The sequence below is a fragment of the Dermochelys coriacea genome, chromosome 6, assembly GCF_009764565.3.
Source record: "Dermochelys coriacea isolate rDerCor1 chromosome 6, rDerCor1.pri.v4, whole genome shotgun sequence".
Taxonomy (NCBI): domain Eukaryota; kingdom Metazoa; phylum Chordata; order Testudines; family Dermochelyidae; genus Dermochelys; species Dermochelys coriacea.
The window spans coordinates 89,079,012-89,096,984 of NC_050073.1; the positions used below are offsets into that span (position 1 = coordinate 89,079,012).

The 17,973-nt window shown below is 43.5% G+C and overlaps 1 protein-coding gene across 2 annotated transcripts in view; it reads left to right on the plus strand.

The window, feature by feature from the left end:
• Nucleotides 1-17,973, plus strand: part of NRXN3 (neurexin 3) — a 1,462,434-nt gene that overhangs the window by 684,972 nt on the left and 759,489 nt on the right. For both annotated transcript variants that reach the window (XM_043516016.1, XM_043516015.1), the window contains one exon: nucleotides 16,393-16,512. In XM_043516016.1, coding sequence (XP_043371951.1) covers nucleotides 16,393-16,512 — 120 coding nt within the window. The remainder of the gene's footprint in view (nucleotides 1-16,392; nucleotides 16,513-17,973) is intronic.

The following is a 17,973-nucleotide window of genomic DNA, read 5'->3' on the forward strand; positions in this document are numbered from 1 at the left end:
GGGGAATTGACAGTACTCTCTCTGCTCATCCAACAGTGTTTTATCCATTGATGTGGTGGTGGTATGGAACACTAGAGGGTAGCAGAGTTTAAGGCATGGTTTAAAGAAGCTTGAAATCCTGCAGATGAATAGCTAACAATGAATTGTTTTGCTTAAATCACTGTAATCTACATTTATACCCACTTCTTTAGTAATTCCACAGCACAACAGCTATCATCTCATAGTGCATCAGAGAATGCTTCTCTTTTTACCATCTCCTGTCATGCATTTGAATGGAAGGCAATGCCTTCCTTCCTTTTTTACTATAGTATTCTCCATAAAGGCCCCAAATCATGCAGCAGCACTTGTCAACTACAATGTGCAGGATTTAGGCTTGGCTGCTAATTATAAATCTTAGTAATTACATGATCAGACAAAGCCAGACACACATACTTTATTTTTGTTTTAAGGGACACTTCTGGCTCTAAACTGGTCAGAAATGTTGACTTGTTTTCAAGCTTGAGTTTGTTGGTTTGTTTTTACGCAATGCCAAGAGATCCATCTATGAAATCTTAAAACAAAAAATTGTCCAGCGGGGGGGGAGAATCAAATGTTCCCCTTCAGTATTTGTAACCCTGACATTGCAGTCTGTGCTAGTTAGTGCGTGAGAACCTGCAAGTGAAATTGAAGAGAATGGACACTTTGCATTGTTCAATGTGTAAGAGAGGCAAAGACATTATAGCACATAAAGTTAAAAAGAAATTACACATAATACTATTCTGTTTAAAGTCTCTTTAATCATCTAACCCATTTGTTAGTAATATGGGTAAAGAAAGTTGGACTTTTGAAATACTGGAGACCCTTAACCCCAACCTCCAAAGAGAACTAGCAGTCATCAGAAGTGGAGCCCTGTTTTTAAACAAAATTGGATTTATTTTATTTAACCCTGACAGTGCCCTTGTATCTTGTCCTTAAGGATTCACTCCAGAAAAATCATGTGTTGTACTGGTTGGAGCACTCGACTGACAGCCAGGGATCTCCTGAGTTCTAATCCTAGCTCTGTGACGCCTCTGTTTAATTCTAGTCTGTTCATATTCAAGATAATTGCTTTTGCATTGACCAGGTCTATATGGCTTCTTTGGCTTATTTCAAATCCCTGATTGAACGAAATAATCCCAAACTGACAGACTTTTTAAAAGAAACATTGGCTGTGTCTTATTGGAAAGCACTGGATCAATTTTCTCTGATGCTGTTTGCAACAATGGCCTTATCCCATGTCCTTTGGAGGAAGTTGCAGACTTAAATGGTACACCTAATACAGTGAACAGGATCTGTTCCCACAGCCCTTACTTGTTGGAGCAGAGCAGGTGAAGTCAATAGACTCCAGCTTCATGTGGGACCCACTCCTGTGACTTACTGGGGACTCTTCAGTCCTCCTGGAGTCTGTGGAACTAGTCACATGGGGCCAGAGCCAATGAGGGCAGGCTAGGAGAGGGATAATATTCTCCCACCCCCCTCCCGGCCATCTTGCTGTCATGGACCACAACAGCAATCCAGAAGTATGGCCAGACATCCACTTTCCTCAATTTCCTGCCATACGTACTTGGCAATGATGCAGTCCATAAGTGTTGGTTTTAGCATCTACAATGCTACTTTTTTTTAACTGTTAAAAGTAAATATGGATCCCCATTTCAAGGAGCATCTGTAGGGCCCTACCCAATTCAAGACCATGAAAAACGCATTACGGACCCTGAAATCTGGTCTCCTGCCGTAAAATCTGGTCTTTTGTGTGCTTTTACCCTATACTATACAGATTTCATAGGGGAGACTAGTGTTTCTCAAATTGGGGGTTCTGACTCAAAAGGGAGTTGCAGGAGGGTCTAAGTAAGTAAGTAAGTAAGGGTGGAAATACCATACCATGCCATCCTTCTGTGCTGCTGCTGGCAGTGGCTCTGCCTTCAGAGCTGGGATCCCGGCCAGAAGCCACTGCTTTCCAGCTGCCCAGCTCTGAAGGCAGCGCCACTGCCAGCAGCAGTGCTGAAGTAAGGGTGGCAGTACCATAACCCCCCACTACAATAACCTTGCAACTCTTTGCCCGCTCCCCCAACTCCTTTTTGGGACAGGACCCTTACAATTACAACACTGATAAATTTCATGCTGAAATCATGACATTTATGACTTTTAAAATCCTACGACAGTGAAATTGGCCAAAATGGACTGTGAATTTGATAGAGCTCTAAGTATCTGTGAACATTTCCCACTATGAACAACTTTTCAGCACTGTCGTAGTTCATGCTACGGCTGTGTAAACAAATACACCTTTGTGCTATTTATTATCATGCCTTTTCTGCACAGGATCTGTGCGTTTTATTAACATGAATGAATTAATCCTCCCTGTGCTCCTCGGATGAAAGGGATATAGGGCGATCACTCTGCCCATCATTGGAGTGCAGAGGCTCTTCAGCTGTGCTTGGCAATACCACACCCGAATTTATGATAGGAAGTGAAGATTATTTTTACAGCTTCCGTTGAGGCCAGAGTGTAAGGAAGCCAAACGGAGTTCAGCTACGACACTGTACGGGAGTTTTCATTCCTACTCCTGTGGCCTTTTACCTACCCTGTTGGTGCCACTGCCTAGCCACAAACACTTGCAAACGGTTTCTCTTTCACCACATATGCTTTGCAACTGGAGATTAAATGCACAACAAACTGTACCGCAGGTATACAGTAAGAGCAGGGACGTAGGAGGAGCCTTTCACATACTTTTCTCATTTCTTCTCTGCCCCCGGCTCACTCTCTCAGCTCCCCTATACTTCCTGTTCCACCCAAATATATATTTGCCCAGTTATTGAGCCAGTTGCCTCATTAGCCCAGCAATTGCCACTCAAGTATCTAATAACTAACAGAAACTGATTAATTGACTTCAGTTAAGCATGCAATCTTCCCCGTTCTGCAGCAACCTCAGTGACCAGGGTGCTACAGGTAGCGCTCTGGCACAGCTTACAAAAAGTGCCTTCGGCTCTTTAGCACAAGTGATCAGATGTAAAACAAATCGGTGTCAGTAACATTTTCAGTGCCACCTAGCACCCAACCAGGGCACTGATTCAGCGGGGACATAGAGGAAAGAGCACCATCTATCAAATCGCAAACATCAATACCCTGTAGCACCCAGGTGTGTGTTGGAGGTTTCCTATCAGAGTGCTGACCTGGTCCAGCCTTGCTTTGGTTGTTGGATGAGATGGCATCACAGCAGGCCTCCCTTCAACTGTCTTGGCCCTGATATAATATGATAAAACCTCCAAATCAGGGCATTGTGGCCCAGGGAGAAGATAGAGGAGAAAAGAGAAATGTCTAATCCACCTGCCTCATTTACAAAAAGCACTCACCTAGCAGATGGCTAAAGAGGAAACAAATAGGCTAGTTCATCAAAAAAAAAAAACAAGGGGAAAGTAACCATTTCTCAGAGTAAAATTGTAGATATTTAAACCCACCCTGGAAAATAGATATAGTAACCTCTAGGCCTCCAAAGAGAGAGAAATTTAGATATTTGAGACCAGCCCTCGCCACCAATGATATTCTACCCTTTTCACAATTTAGCCAGAGGCCAATATGTACTATAGCTTGAGAATCAAACAATCTTCCCTCTTAGTTCACTTGCCCAGGGACACTTAACATGGAATCCTAACACAAGTCTGTTTGTCTCCCTTAGCAACTTTACAGTGCTGGCTGGCCTTACACTTTTAAACCTTATGCATGAGGATTGATAATTCTCATAACTGTTGTTATTGTGGCTAATGACTTTCCCTCCCATGAAATAAATCCCAGGAGATCTTGCATAATTGCCTCCCTTCTCTTATGGCCCCTTCCTCAACTGCCTGCTAGCTAGCAACTGTGCCCTTTCTCCTTGACATCTAAAAGTGCTTATTATTTTAACTGATTATCTTTCCTCCTTCCCGGCATCAGTGACTTTTTTTTTAAATCCCCTTTAATCAAGCAACCCTGGGGGGAAAGCGGTGGAAGGCATATTAATCCATTTTTGTCCAACCCCCTCCCACAGGTCCATTAGTCCAATCTAATTCATGTTCTGTGTGTGTGTGTGTGTGTGTGCGTGTGTATAAATCTCCCCACTGTATTTTCCACGGAATGCATCCGATGAAGTGAGCTGTAGCTCACAAAATCTTATGCTCAAATAAATTTGTTAGTCTCTAAGGTACCACAAGTACTCCTTTTCTTTTTTGCTAATTCTGACTGTCTCAGATGTTGGGGATGCCAACACTGACTCTTGAAAATCAGGTCTTCATGACACGAAAGGTCTGGGAGGAGTTTCCTTGGATTTTAGAGTAGCTGGTACCTCTGACTCAACCGGAGCGTGGGAACTGATTATTCTGCGTAGGTCAAGCACATGGTGCTTCCTGACAGAGTCTGTGCCTGATGTATTGCTTGGTGCATTCTGGGAGTGTGGTAAAGACAGAGTCCAGCACAGATGAAGCTGGTCCCTGCATCTTTTTTGTTTAAAGGGAATGTGAAGGTGGGATGCCTCATTGGGTATGGTAGAGAAGGGGGAAGGAAGCAAGTTAGGGAATGCTGCTTGGCGCCAGGAGACCTGGAGGCAGAGATGTGGATTCAATCAAACTCACATGCACTTAGTCTGCCAACCTCTCCCCCTTCCTCGTCCCCTAGGTCATTATATCCCTTCAGTGCTTCTTAGCTAAAATGAAAGCTGTGATTTTAAAATCTGAATTTCAAAGTCACTCTCAGAATGAACCTTAAGTGCTTTCTTCTTTCATAAGTCTAAATCCCCATCTGTCCTTCAGAATGCACTGAGAGAGAGAGAGAGAACTGCAAGATCAGCAGTGCACACTCCCACTGCAATAAGAAAAGGAGTACTTGTGGCACCTTAGAGACTAACAAATTTATCTGAGCTTAAGATTTTGTGAGCTACAGCTCACTTCATCGGATGCATTCAGTGGAAAATACAGTGGAGAGATTTATATACATACACAGAGAACACCATCATAGGGCCTAATCACATCAGCCACACTATCAGAGGCTCGTTCACCTGCGCATCTACCAATGTGATATATGCCATCATGTGCCAGCAATGCCCCTCTGCCATGTACATTGGTCAAACTGGACAGTCTCTACGTAAAAGAATAAATGGACACAAATCAGACATCAAGAATTGTAACATTCAAAAACCAGTCGGAGAACACTTCAATCTCTCCGGTCACTCGATTACAGACCTGAGAGTGGCTATCCTTCAACAAAAAAAACTTCAAAAACAGACTCCAGCGAGAGACTGCTGAATTGGAATTAATTTGCAAACTGGATACAATTAATTTAGGCTTGACTAGAGACTGGGAATGGATGAGTCATTACACAAAGTAAAACTATTTCCCCATGTTATTTCTCCCCCCCACCCTACCCGCCACTGTTCCTCAGACATTCTTGTTAACTGCTGGAAATGGCCCACCTTGCTTGTCACCATGAAAGGTTTTCCTCCTCCTCCCCCCCCCCCCCGCTGCTGATGATGGCTCATCTTAAGTGATCACTCTCCTTACAGTGTGTATGATAAAACCCATTGTTTTATGTTCTCTGTGTGTGTATATAAATCTCCCCACTGTATTTTCCACCGAATGCATCCGATGAAGTGAGCTGTAGCTCACGAAAGCTTATGCTCAAATAAATTTGTTAGTCTCTAAGGTGCCACAAGTACTCCTTTTCTTTTTGTGAATATAGACTAACACGGCTGCTACTCTGAAACCTCCCACTGCAATGGCTCCCTTAGGGATATACAGAGGGGCTGGGATGCAGATTTAGGGAATCTTGCAAGTAATCCCAAGAAGTAACTGTAATTCCCATCACCAAGTTTTCAGTGGCATTTGGGCTCGGTGAGTTTTCCATTGTAGAGAGGTAGTTGGAATCAGGAATCCAGCCCCAGGGAGGATTTCCGCAATGGACAAAAGCAGTTTCTTGATATCTGGGGTGGGTTTCCAGCAACAGCATTCCAGGTTGTTTTGGGAGTGCTTACTGTGGGGGTGAGGGAGAGCTGCTGGCAGGAGCTTAAGGTAGGGAAAGGATTATTCCAAACTAGAATCCTAACTTACTTCTCTTCCCAGCTACCAGAAATCTACCCTGATCCCAGAACCAGCACTCCAAACACATCCTGCTTCCAACCTTCCCCACACCAGTCAGCCTCCCCAATATCAATGTTTCCATCTGGTTGCTGGCCATTTCTGAGAGGTCAACCTTGGTGAAATAAGGTAGCATGGCCTAGGGGAAAGCCAAGTTTTAATCCTGGACCTACTATTCACTCTCTGTGTCTTTGGGCAAATCACTTTAGTTTTGTCTCAGTTTCTTGTATTTGAAGATAATACTGTATCCATCTCCTTTCCAATGGTGTAATGAGGGTGAATTAACTGTACAGTGCTCTGAATAGATAAAAAGCTACATAAATGCTAAGTAAGTGTAGGAGTTTAGGGGTAGCAGCCCAAAGGTGTTAGTTTATCATAGCTAAAGGAAGAACTTCATACCCACAAATACTGACCATGCCAGGACAAGGGCACTTTGGGAGGAAAAGACAGTTTTCCTTGCCTGCAGCAGCAGTAAGAAAATGTGAAGAACCCCAATTGTATAGGTCCCAATACAATGAAAGTTCCACGTACAGGGATCAGGACTTATCTGCTGTAGGGATCACTTCAGTTGCTGCCAAAATGCAGCCACCTCTGGGTGGAAATGGCAGTTATCTAAACACCCATAGCAACACTTCAGGAGAGTAACTAGCGAAGAATCCTGTATTTAATTGAAATTACAGGAGGATTTTAGGGAGGGAGAATATATTTGCCAAAATGGAATTAGCATTGTTGTAGCTAACATCTCCTATTTGAGTACAGAGGAAAAGAGCCCTAGGATCTTAATAGGCACAAGTGGCCACGATCTCTCTTTTTTGCATCTTATGTGAAACATGCCTCCCTTTGTATATTTGTAAATGTAATTTAATGTACATGCTGCTGTAAAGGCAAAACCTCTGCTTGTGTTGCAGCTGCTGTTTTTTATTTGTAAATAATATAATTTGTGGGAAGCTCCTTCCATCCAAGACACCCAGGGTGCTTATGTTGCTTAATTAAAAACTGCAACAAAAACAGAATTAAAAAACACCCCTCTTAGCAATGAGCTAGATGAAGCAAATGAGGGGTGGAGGAAAGATTAACACATGTGGGTCCTGCAGTGGGGGATAGGGGTGGGAATGGACCAAAGCCCAGTAAGTGAGCCCAGTGTTTTGCAAACCCCATAGAAGACCTAAACCCTGCACTGAAAGTTTAGGATTTCACTTGGATATAGTTTCTGGGGCATAAAAGGTGCGGGTGTGAGGTTGGAGCTAGTCCATTGAATGGTCCCTCATGGGTATTTACAAGAGCTGTGTGTAACCACTGAGACTCCTTTCCCTGTGTGCACAACAGCCCCCAAAGTTTTGGGCACTTCAGAAATAACAGAAGCATAACCCATCTTTATTTGCACATGTTGCACCACTGGAAACTCTGTATACTGCTGGGAATTTGTTTGTCCAGTCTGATACAAACAGTGATGGCAGCATAGTTCTTTGCTCTAATCTTAACATCAGTTTCTTGCTGTACATGTAGGGAGCAATGGGTGGCTGTGGGTACTAGGGGTGAGAACAACACTGTGCCACCCTTGCTAGGCGTCATCTTCCAATAGTTGGAACAAGGGGGCTGGTCTCCAGATGTGAGCTCTATCCCAGACTCAATCACTGTGTGACCCTGGATAAGTCACTTTAGCTTTCTGTGTCTCCATTTCCATCCCTGAAAAATGGGAACAGAGCTATCACTCTGCTAAAAGTGTTGCAAAATTCTCCAGGGAAACAAACTGTGTGTAAAGTATTACTATTCCATACCTCGGAATTGGAACAGTACTGTAGGCTTCCTTATTGCTGTCATTTAGATCCTCATTCACACCTCACCAAATTCATTGCCTTCTTTCTGACTTCTACACCCCGTAGGTTCTTTATATTTATCCCTGTATCTAATTATAGGTGACTCTGTTTTGTCAACCTAATACCTGTGTGGTCATTCTCCAAATTCAAATAATAAATAATTATTTTCCCCCTTAATAAATTCTTTGAAGCTGTGTTAGACCATGAATTAGAGTCCATCAAATAGTTAACATGGGTCTCTCCCAACATGGATTGGAATAATTTGGGGGGAAAGAAAAAAAACCTGTTGTTGAAATTTGCGAGGTGCTTGGCTTGGGGAATCAGGAATGGGATTCAGTTCTTTCTTTTTAAGGAAAGTTGTTTAAATCTGGCCCAGGTCATCAGTGACAGTGTCATTCCTATCTGTGGGCTGCTTGCTGGCCTGCGTGGAAATGTACTAAGTTTGACTTCAACTACTAAATGGGTAAGGGTTCACATTGGGTAAGCTGTGCTTATTGGCCCACTTGTTGACAGCTTCAGTAGAGAGATCCACACCTAAACAGCAATGGAGACTGCACTCTTTTCTCACTAACAGTGCAGCTCTTCTGGGTCAGGGTTGCAGCACATTGCTGGAACACTGTGTGGGATGTTTTCACTTCTGCTGCCCATGCTGTACCTGTTCTATGAATAAAAAGTGCACTTTGATCTCCAATGCTGTTAGTCCTGCGCTTACACTCACTTAATGTTAAATTAAAGTTAACGAAGTGTAAAGTTTAGCTGAAATTGAAAGTCACCAATAAATCTCTGCTTCCACTTTCCTGTTCTGTTCTGTTCAGGTCACACAATATGTTGCTGCTCTGATGGTTGCTCGTTTAAATACCACCCTACTGCACCATCATCCTTGAAAGATTTGATTATGATCTCACTTGTTTGCTGAGTATAATGGTAACTCACTACTCTTGCATTTAATCCAAATTGGACAGTCAAACTAAGGGGCACAAATATAATTCACAATTTACCACATATGCAATCAGTTAAATGTTTCAGTTTTAATTATCTGGTTAGTGTTTAATCATACACAATGTTATCAGCTCAGAAGGGGACACAAAACACAGGCTGTGCCCCAAAAGACTGAGTCTGAAGGTTTGATTTTTGCCACCAAAAATCCAGTCCAATTTAGTAATACGTTACTCCACAAGTATCCCTATGGGGAACATTGGTTAGGGTGGTTGAAAACGAGTAATGATGGCAGAATCTGGCTCTGAAGGTCTTTGTACAGGAAGCCAGGACTGCTTGTTTAAACTGTAACCTTTAACTTTATGGTGCCATTTTAAAGCAGACAGAGTGTGGGTGGAAATAGTCTAACATTGAGTAAAAGCCATTTGGTGAACAAGGTTTTGGAGGAGGCTGAATGTATGTTTCTGGGAAGGCTAAAGAGATGATCTCGCTGCTTTTGATCTTTTTCCCCCGTGAGTTAATCTGTTTGTATACGATTGCTGCTGGGAAGTTCTCATTTGCACTTGTAAGCCTAGCTGATTGTTAGGTGTTGGTATTGGTATTTTTTTTTACCATGGTATAAATCTAAATATAAACTAAATAGACTTTGCTCCTGGTTTGGCTGCTGCAAATTATGCCGAATTCCATCAACTTCCAGATGGAACTGTAACTTTCGCGCCCTCGTGGCCAAGATGGAGTCGGCTCTGCAGGCAGCTCTGGCCAAGAGAAGGCGTGTGCAGGAATGGAGCAGGAAAAATCCCTTCCACCCCAGGGGCACCTGTTCCAACCCCCCCCAGAGTGAACACACACACACACACACACACACACACACACACACACACACACTACAATAGATATAACAAAGGGAGATATTTATTTATAGAGGGATAAGAGGAGAAAAACAAGGGGAAATATAAGGGGAGCAGTAGAACAGGGTTGCATCTAAACCAAGACTCCACAGGCCAAGTGGTAGCACAGTCTGAAAGGGCAGACACCGAGCAATGTGTCTGCACACAGAGTTCAGGAGGCCTGAGCAAAGTTCCTGTCCAGTGCTGAGTCTTGGGTGCTCCTAGTCATTTTCAGCGCCAGTGAACTTTACCCAACAAACCCCTCCAGTGCCCTTCTCTGCTGCTCTCTGCAAAGCCACACAGAGCGACCACCTCCCCACTTAACTAACTAGCTGCCTGCCTCCTTATTCCCAGTGCAGAGTCACAAGCCCCAGTACTCACAGCCCCATGCAGCTCTGGGCAGCAGTGATACTGGGTCCCACTCCGGCTTGTCCTTCTCGGGTAATTCCTCCTGGCACAGTGCTCCTCCTGGCTCCTGTCCTGGTGTGTCCCTGATTGGCCATGCTCTCCTTCCCAGGCTTCAGGAAGGTTCTCTGCTGCTTCACTTTGGGAGGGCTTGCTTGCTGCAGCCCTTCTCCCTCTCTCTCCGGCTCCAGAGCCCCACCTGGAGTTTCCCTTCTTTCTCTCACTGCTCCCCCTTCCCCCTTAGGAAAAAAGTTTAAAGGGGCCATGCTCTCTAAACCCCAAGGGGTTACAGAACCATTCTGTACAGCTGTAAATGTAACCGTTTCCTGCTAAAAAGGCTTCTGTTTTAAGCATGTATTGTTTGATCTGAATAGCTTAATCTGGAGTGGTATATGGAAATGGCCTGCATGAAGGAATGGAGGATCCATGCAGGTAAGAATGGCCATGGGGCAGTGTAGTCATTGATCTATCAGCGGGGGAAGCATACCCATTCATTTTTTTCTTAGCACCAGTGTTTTCATGGTGAAGGGGTTTCTATTACCTGCATATGAGCAAAACCAGAGAGCGTGTGTTGATATGGTTGGTGTCTCTAAAACAGATATGCAACATATTGGGCTCTGGGGTCATTTGCTGTTTCCTTGCAATTAGCAATGCTTCTGGAGTGGAGAGTGGAATCCAGTCAGGAAAAAGGCCTGAAAAATATGTTTCGTCCTGCCAAAGTGCTGCCTCAGTTAAACATTCTCTTTTTTGATACACTAGGAAACTCCATGTTAATCATTTATATTCAGCTGTACCTAATGCTAATTGAAAGGACTTGTGGTTGCAGCTAGTTGTGCATTTAAGCCTTATTCCTATTCTAACATTCACACTGTCCTTCGGGGTGACTCACTAGATGTCAGGCATCTGCAGGAGCAAAGTTGAGGTTATTGATGGCCTCCCTGTCCTCTACCAGATTCTTCCTACACTACTTTCCTCACTCAAACCTTCCCCAATTCCTTCAGTGCATTAAGAAATGAATACAAATTCTCCTGGCTGGGGAGCTGTACATAGAGTATCTTCTTAAAGGGATCTCTGATAAGTCTGGGCTAGGGGAAAGGTGGGACATTTGGTGTTAGGCATAAGAGTAGCACAGATCAGTGTGTAACATCTTGACTTAATCTTTCCCGCTAACAGTTCCCAGATATGTATTTCCCTCTCTCCCTGGGTTGCCTCACATTCACCATCTTCTAGCCACACCAGTGAGGCAGTTTGCTTAGCAGTTGCACTACTCCAGTCTCATCATAAGTATAATGAGAGCTATCTAAGCTGTACTAGTCCCCTCTAACTGCAGGAAGGATCTGCATGGCTCATCCTACAATCACACATTCACTTTTTGCTAGTAGTTTCAAAGTATTTTGTTACCAATGGAAAAACCAACGAACAGTTTTTTGGTGTTCTTGATGCATCAGTAGGGAGGAAAAATTCTCAAATACGTGGGATGTTGACTGAACTCCAGGAAGACATTGCCCTGTGTCTAATGGGCATGGAAATGCCCAGCTTTTGTAGCCTGTCTCTGCTCACTAGGCAATGCTAAGACACATAGTGTGGCAGCAAAGCAGTGTCGGAATTCTATGCAATCTCTCTTTAAGGCTTCTTGTGAGTCTTCTCTAAAATCCCACTATCAATACACAGCAATAGTTTATTTTTATTTCTTCAGTGACCAGGAACCCTCCCCAGGGTCTATCCCTGTGCCTTCTTGCTTTGTCTCCCTAGCTCCAACAGTCACAGATGGTGACCTTTCTCCACTCCTGAGTGACCTATACAGTAATTCAATAGAAAGACAAAGTCTGGTCTCATGGAGGCCCATTTTAATTCTATAACTGGATCAGGTAATGATAACCTATGTTGGAGGGATGAGAGATTTTTAAGCTCCTGCACTCTTATTTTTATAGACCGCTCTGTGACGCATACAGCAGTGAGCAATAGGTACGGAGGAAGAGGGTTGCCCTTTCACTGCCAGCCTTCAGTTACCATTTTGCACTGCCATTGTTCCACTGAAATTAATGAATCATTGGAGCATACCAGGTACATTCAGGTAGGGGGGAATTCTGTGTAGCAGGGCCATTCTAACTGAGGAGTAGTCAGTTAGTCAGTTCCCTTCAAATCATTGTTTATGCTCCTGGAAGGATGAATCCCTCTGACTAGACGCTTATTTCAGTTGAGTAGGTTCTCTTCAGCTAAGACTTAAGGGCAGTACGTCCTTGAGCCATTTAGGATGATTGTGGTTTTTTTTTTTTTCTATTAAAAAAGTAAGGTAGCTCTTTATGGACCCTCATGCCTGTCTGCTAGAGGCCTTGCTGTTAATTGACCATGATGGGTCTTTTACATGGAAATGATGTTGGGGACATCCTGAGAGAGTCTTCTCAAGACTAAAGAGTTGCATTATATACATTATGAACATTGGCTTTGAGCAGATTGAAGAGACCTACTTGAGCCTGAGTTGAAAGTGGCAGCCTAGCCAAGCAGTCATTGGCTGCACACTTCAGTAAGTTGCTGAATTTGTGTGTTAGCAGATGATGAGCCATCTGAGGAGGGGTTTTGCTCCGGAATGGGGACTGATTACCATGAGGTCACTCCTTGAGCATTAAGGAAATACTCACGTAGTTGCTTCATTCAAGTTTTAATACGTGAGATGGGGGGGCCTCTTCTCCCCTGATGACACATGGTACATAGTGCCCATCATCAGAAGTAATTAGGAAGATGATTCAAAGGACCAAGAGGCCCCAAAAGTGGAACAATGTGTTCTCCTTAAAGACAGCCATGAAATTCCAGCATCTTCATGTTTAACTTCTCACACAAGCAAAACTTCTCTTATTGTTCCTCTTGCGCAATGCTAATCATTCTGCCTCTTATTTGTCCTCTCTCATAAAAAATAAGTAATGTGCAAAAATTGCCAAAGGACCAGCTGCCATCTCATCAAAAACATTATAAATAGAAAACGTTTCCAGCAGTTCAGCTTCCATAGTTCAGTTCAGCTGCTGTCTTCTTTCTCTTCCTCCATTTTTTATTGCCAGGGATCTTAGTATATGGGCTGAGGTGCATCTTTGAGTTCCTTTGCTGTCCATTTGCTCAGAAGAGGCCAAAACTTTCAATCTTTGATATATCAGTTGGTTGCCATGGTGCTGTAACTGAGAGCAGACGATGATGTCTGGTGGGGACCGAACTGTAGGTGGCTGCCTGAAGATAAACAGCTCACTTCTTCCATGCCCATGGATAAAATTTTCAAAAGTGCTTTTCTCTTTTCTAAAAATGGTTATACTCTCTGAAATCACTAATAACTGCACGCATCTGCACACTCAGTATATAGGTCCTGCTTCTGCAATTGATGGTATGTGATGGGTCACTACCTCACACACAGCTACATTGCAGTAAGTAGGGCTCCATGCAGATTCAGCAGTTCATTTATGCACTACCAGTTGCAGAAACGCAACCTATGTTTGTTCATTTGCAAGTCAACCTGCACAAGCCTTCAACAGGGATGTGAACATTACAGCTGTCTGAATACAGAAAATCAGTTGATTTGCATTGATTTGCATTTCAAACACTTGTTTGGTTTGACTATGCTTGTGTCCTCTTATTCTTGACACTTCCTATGGAATGAGTTTGTGTTTGTGTTTGTAGAGAGGCTCGGGGAATAGCATCCCTTCTTAGGAGTATCCAGAGTCACATACGAACCAGGGAATCCATGGGTGGAGAAGGGTATTAATTATTCTTCTCTTATAAAGGTTCCATCTAATGAGGGAGCACTAAGGAGACTAGTCAAAGAGAGCAGTGCCCAAGCAGTCCGTAGGTGGAAAATTGTTAGCCCAAACCGTTTGGTGAATGCTTGTAAATAACATACCCATTGGCAGAAATCAGGACTAGTTCATGAACAGAAGAAAGTCTTAACTTCTCAGATAATTTATTTTCATTAAGTTTAATCAGCTCTACAGAAACTCCTGCCAGATTCTTTCTGTTTGATGTGTGAGGCGGAATAGAACCCAGCTGGCTTTCCAATAGCTCTGTCAGCTCTGTAGGACTAATAGTGGGAACTCGTCTGTTTCAGTAAAGTCCGCAGCTATGGCTCTGAGCCATGATGAGTAAGAAGATGCTGTATTTTTACCACACTGGACTATTTCAGTTGAATAAACCCCATCGAGCCCCAGTATTGGTATAGAAAAGATCTCTTAGCATCTGAAAGTACACTAATAAGTAATAAACATGTTTTACAAAGACCCAGAACAATGAACATGCGATGTAAGCCAAGACTGGAGCAGTAAAGATGAATATTGGATAATTTTAGACTTGTCAACATGCCCTTCAAGGATTTCTGCCTTCTGTTTCCTCCATGACCTGTGAACTGCTCCATAGTCAGTGGACACCATTAAAGCACCATTCACAGCCCCAGATAGGTGCCCTAACAGCAGTAACTTCTGTGCAATACTTGGCAGAGGAGATACTGTGTTCCTGCAGTCACTGCAGAGTGGCATGTGTTAGGTTTCTAATGGAGCCCCCTGTATTGGCACAGGCAGAAACTTTGCTGGCTGGTCAAATACATATTACAGGCTGTGGGCCAAATTCTGTTCTCGTACCAATTTAAAATCTCATGCAGCTCCATTGAGCTTAGATAGACTTGTGCCATTTAACGGAGAGCAGAATTTGGGCGTCGTATGTAACCTACCTGCCCTGTGGACTTGGAGTTCATTTTCATGCCATTGGTTTCACTTTGTCACGCAGGAATGGCATAGCCACAAGCTAGGGATTGTGGAGACACAGGGTGATTCCCCTGTCAAGGAGGAATTCTCACTAGAGTTATACTATACAACTCACCTTCTTTGGAACCAAGGGAAGAGAAGGATGACCTGCATTGCTACTCCAATGACTGTGGCAGCTCTGCTTTTCCTTTCATCTGTGTCTAAACTGGCTAGCAGTAGGCATTTGATTACAATCGGACTTTTCTGCCAGGCATGACATTATGCATTATTGCATAATTTGCATTATTTGTTCTGATTTGCTTTTCACTGCTTCATTTTTACTGTTTTTGAACACAATGGACAAATCTTATTACAGTTGACTATAACGTGGACAAGTGATCTGGATTTTTCACAATGTCTTGACCTGCAGCAACTCCTGCTATGTCAGTTATGATCCCTACCACAGCTGTACCAATGTACATCAATTCTGACCCCCCATGTACCTTGCTCATTCATTCCTGGGCTCCCCCTGCCACAGCTCTGTGAATGCTTCTTAGTCCTGACTTGCATCACCCTCTGCTGTTCTAGTTGTGGGCTTCCCACACACACCTGTGCCAAAGCAACTCAGGGCTAAGCTGCAACCCACATGGACACTTTGAATTTAGCACAATCCACTATTTGATCTTCACTCACTGACTGATATGCACACGATGTCACAGTTCTGGAATTGGAAGCAATTAGCCTTTCAAAGGTTTGGCTGCCCAGCATAATGAGTGGGGAATAAAGCTGGACATCGCGGGGGAAATTACTGGTTTCCCTTCAGGAGCATTGTTTGCAAGGAGAATTGTTCTTGTTTTCTTTTTATGGGAGAACATCCCCAAATGGAAAAGCCCTGATCTGGGGGGATGGAGAGGGCCGAGAATGCTGTTTGCTTTATGGTTCTCTGGCAATTTAGTCAAGTTGGTGGGTGCTTGGTCATGGTTGGAGACCTGTAGGCCGAAACCAGCCTGGTGTGTTTTACGCAATGCATGAGGAGGCCCAGTGCCCAGGCGAAACAATTTTTTGTAATCTCCAGCCTCTAGTGGCATGTTGCTATTCTTCTAACTATAGAAACTTAATAAAGCAGAATTCCAGTTCAGGACTGGTCTCATTCCAGAGTTATTCCCACCATCAGCATGTTCCCCTAGCATTGCGATATGCCATATGAAGTTATGTTGGCAATGATGAGTTCTGGGGGAGACAGGAAAGGTGTTTAGTCCTCCACCTACCTTTCTATGCATGTGCCTTCTGGGATGTGAGGGAGAAGGCACTTTTTAGGGTGTGAGGGGTAATGATCTTGATCCATTTTGGGTGAGAAAGGGATAGAAGTTTGGGTTTGGCTCTGAGCACTGGTTCCTTTGCCATCTTCTGATGAGCTGCGGTCAGTATCACGCCAGGGTGATTTTGGTGACTCTCCTAATCAGGCAAGCACTGCCGTGTAGTAGGGTCCGTCTTTAACTCTTGTACTTATCACCGTCCCCAGGCAAAGGACCTGAAACTCTGTATGCTGGGCAGAAACTTAATGACAACGAGTGGCACACAGTCCGGGTGGTACGGCGAGGAAAGAGCCTCAAACTGACAGTTGATGATGACGTAGCTGAGGGTGAGTGCAATGTACTGGTATCTCTACCGTCTTCCTTTGTTCTTAGCGTCTTTTCAGAATACACATGCACCCTTCTTCTTTGTCTGTCTCTCTCCTCCACCTTTCTGTGAAGGCCTCTGAACTGGGGATCACTGTATTGCGAATCCAGTTATGAGGGGTTCTTTTTTCCCCAACCAATTCTGGCAACAGTGGCCTGGAGTGGACCCTGGGAATGGAGACGCATCAAGGAGAATGCACAAGGGCTTGAACTCACTCAGAAAGCAAGAAGGAAGCCATTGAGATGTTAGAGAGGGAAGGAAGTGTGTTAATTTGCTCTTGGTTATGTGCCTGCATGTAGTATGTGAGGGAGGAATAAGAAGAGATCCGTATTGCAAACTCCAAATGTTCAAAAAACATTGGACAACCCTCCCCGCCCCCCGACATACACACTAAAGGCTTAAAATCATGCAATTTTTTAAAAAAATATACTGGGTTCTTTGGTCTTGTGGTCTTGAGCCTTTATGGTTCCTTTTTGCCATCTGCTCCTTTACAACAATGGGTGCTAGAAACATATTTTAATTTTTCTAAATGAAAGCTGAGATTTCCACATAATCACATGACTCTGGGAGTTGGCACTTTAAGAGAAATACTTGCTATCTTGAGAGGCTGGTGATGAAAACATGAGAGTTGGTAACTCTAGGAGAAGCAGCTAATTAAGATTGCATTTGCCCCCTTGCAACTCATTCTGTTCAGCTGTGCTCTAGATAGAAGACTCTCCTCCAAATTCCATGGGACTTCCTCATAGAAAGCTCCTGGGGAATTTCTTAAGTCTTTTTTTATTTTCTATATCTATATCTATATGTGAGGGGGCTTCTGGCATCTGAACAGGACCTAGTTGTAAGCAACCTGACAGATAAAAACTTCAGCAAAAAAACTAGAGAGGGGTAATAGGGTTTGAAATGACCCAGGCATCCTGCTGGCTTAACAGGCGGATACAGGGGTGGTTTCAAAGTACTTGATCATATGTGCTCTCTAAATCATTCATGGTAAATGTACACTCTGTGGTGTGGTGAGAAATGGAGAGAGAGATGCCCACTGTATTACTGAACACACCTTTGCTAGTTCTAGCAAGGAGCAGATAGGGCTTCCTCATGTCACCGGGCAAGTTCTTCTGCTTAAGAGGCAACTTTTCAGCCATAGAGTGAATTTTTGATTTTGCCTCTGTGCTGGAGAGCACAGTAACACAGTTCTCTTGCATTAGAGGAATTCTGGAAGTGATTTTCAGTAACAGCCACTAGATGGCACTTTCATCATACAGCTAAGAAAGGTGCACAAAAAAACCTGCCACTTGAAAGTGTATTTTTCATAAAACCAATCAGTTTTATGAAATATATATACATATATGTCTTTACATCCAAATAGTTATGTTAAGAACATGTTATGGTTGTAAAGTTAAACACTTGAAAGTTAGGAAATGCCAGA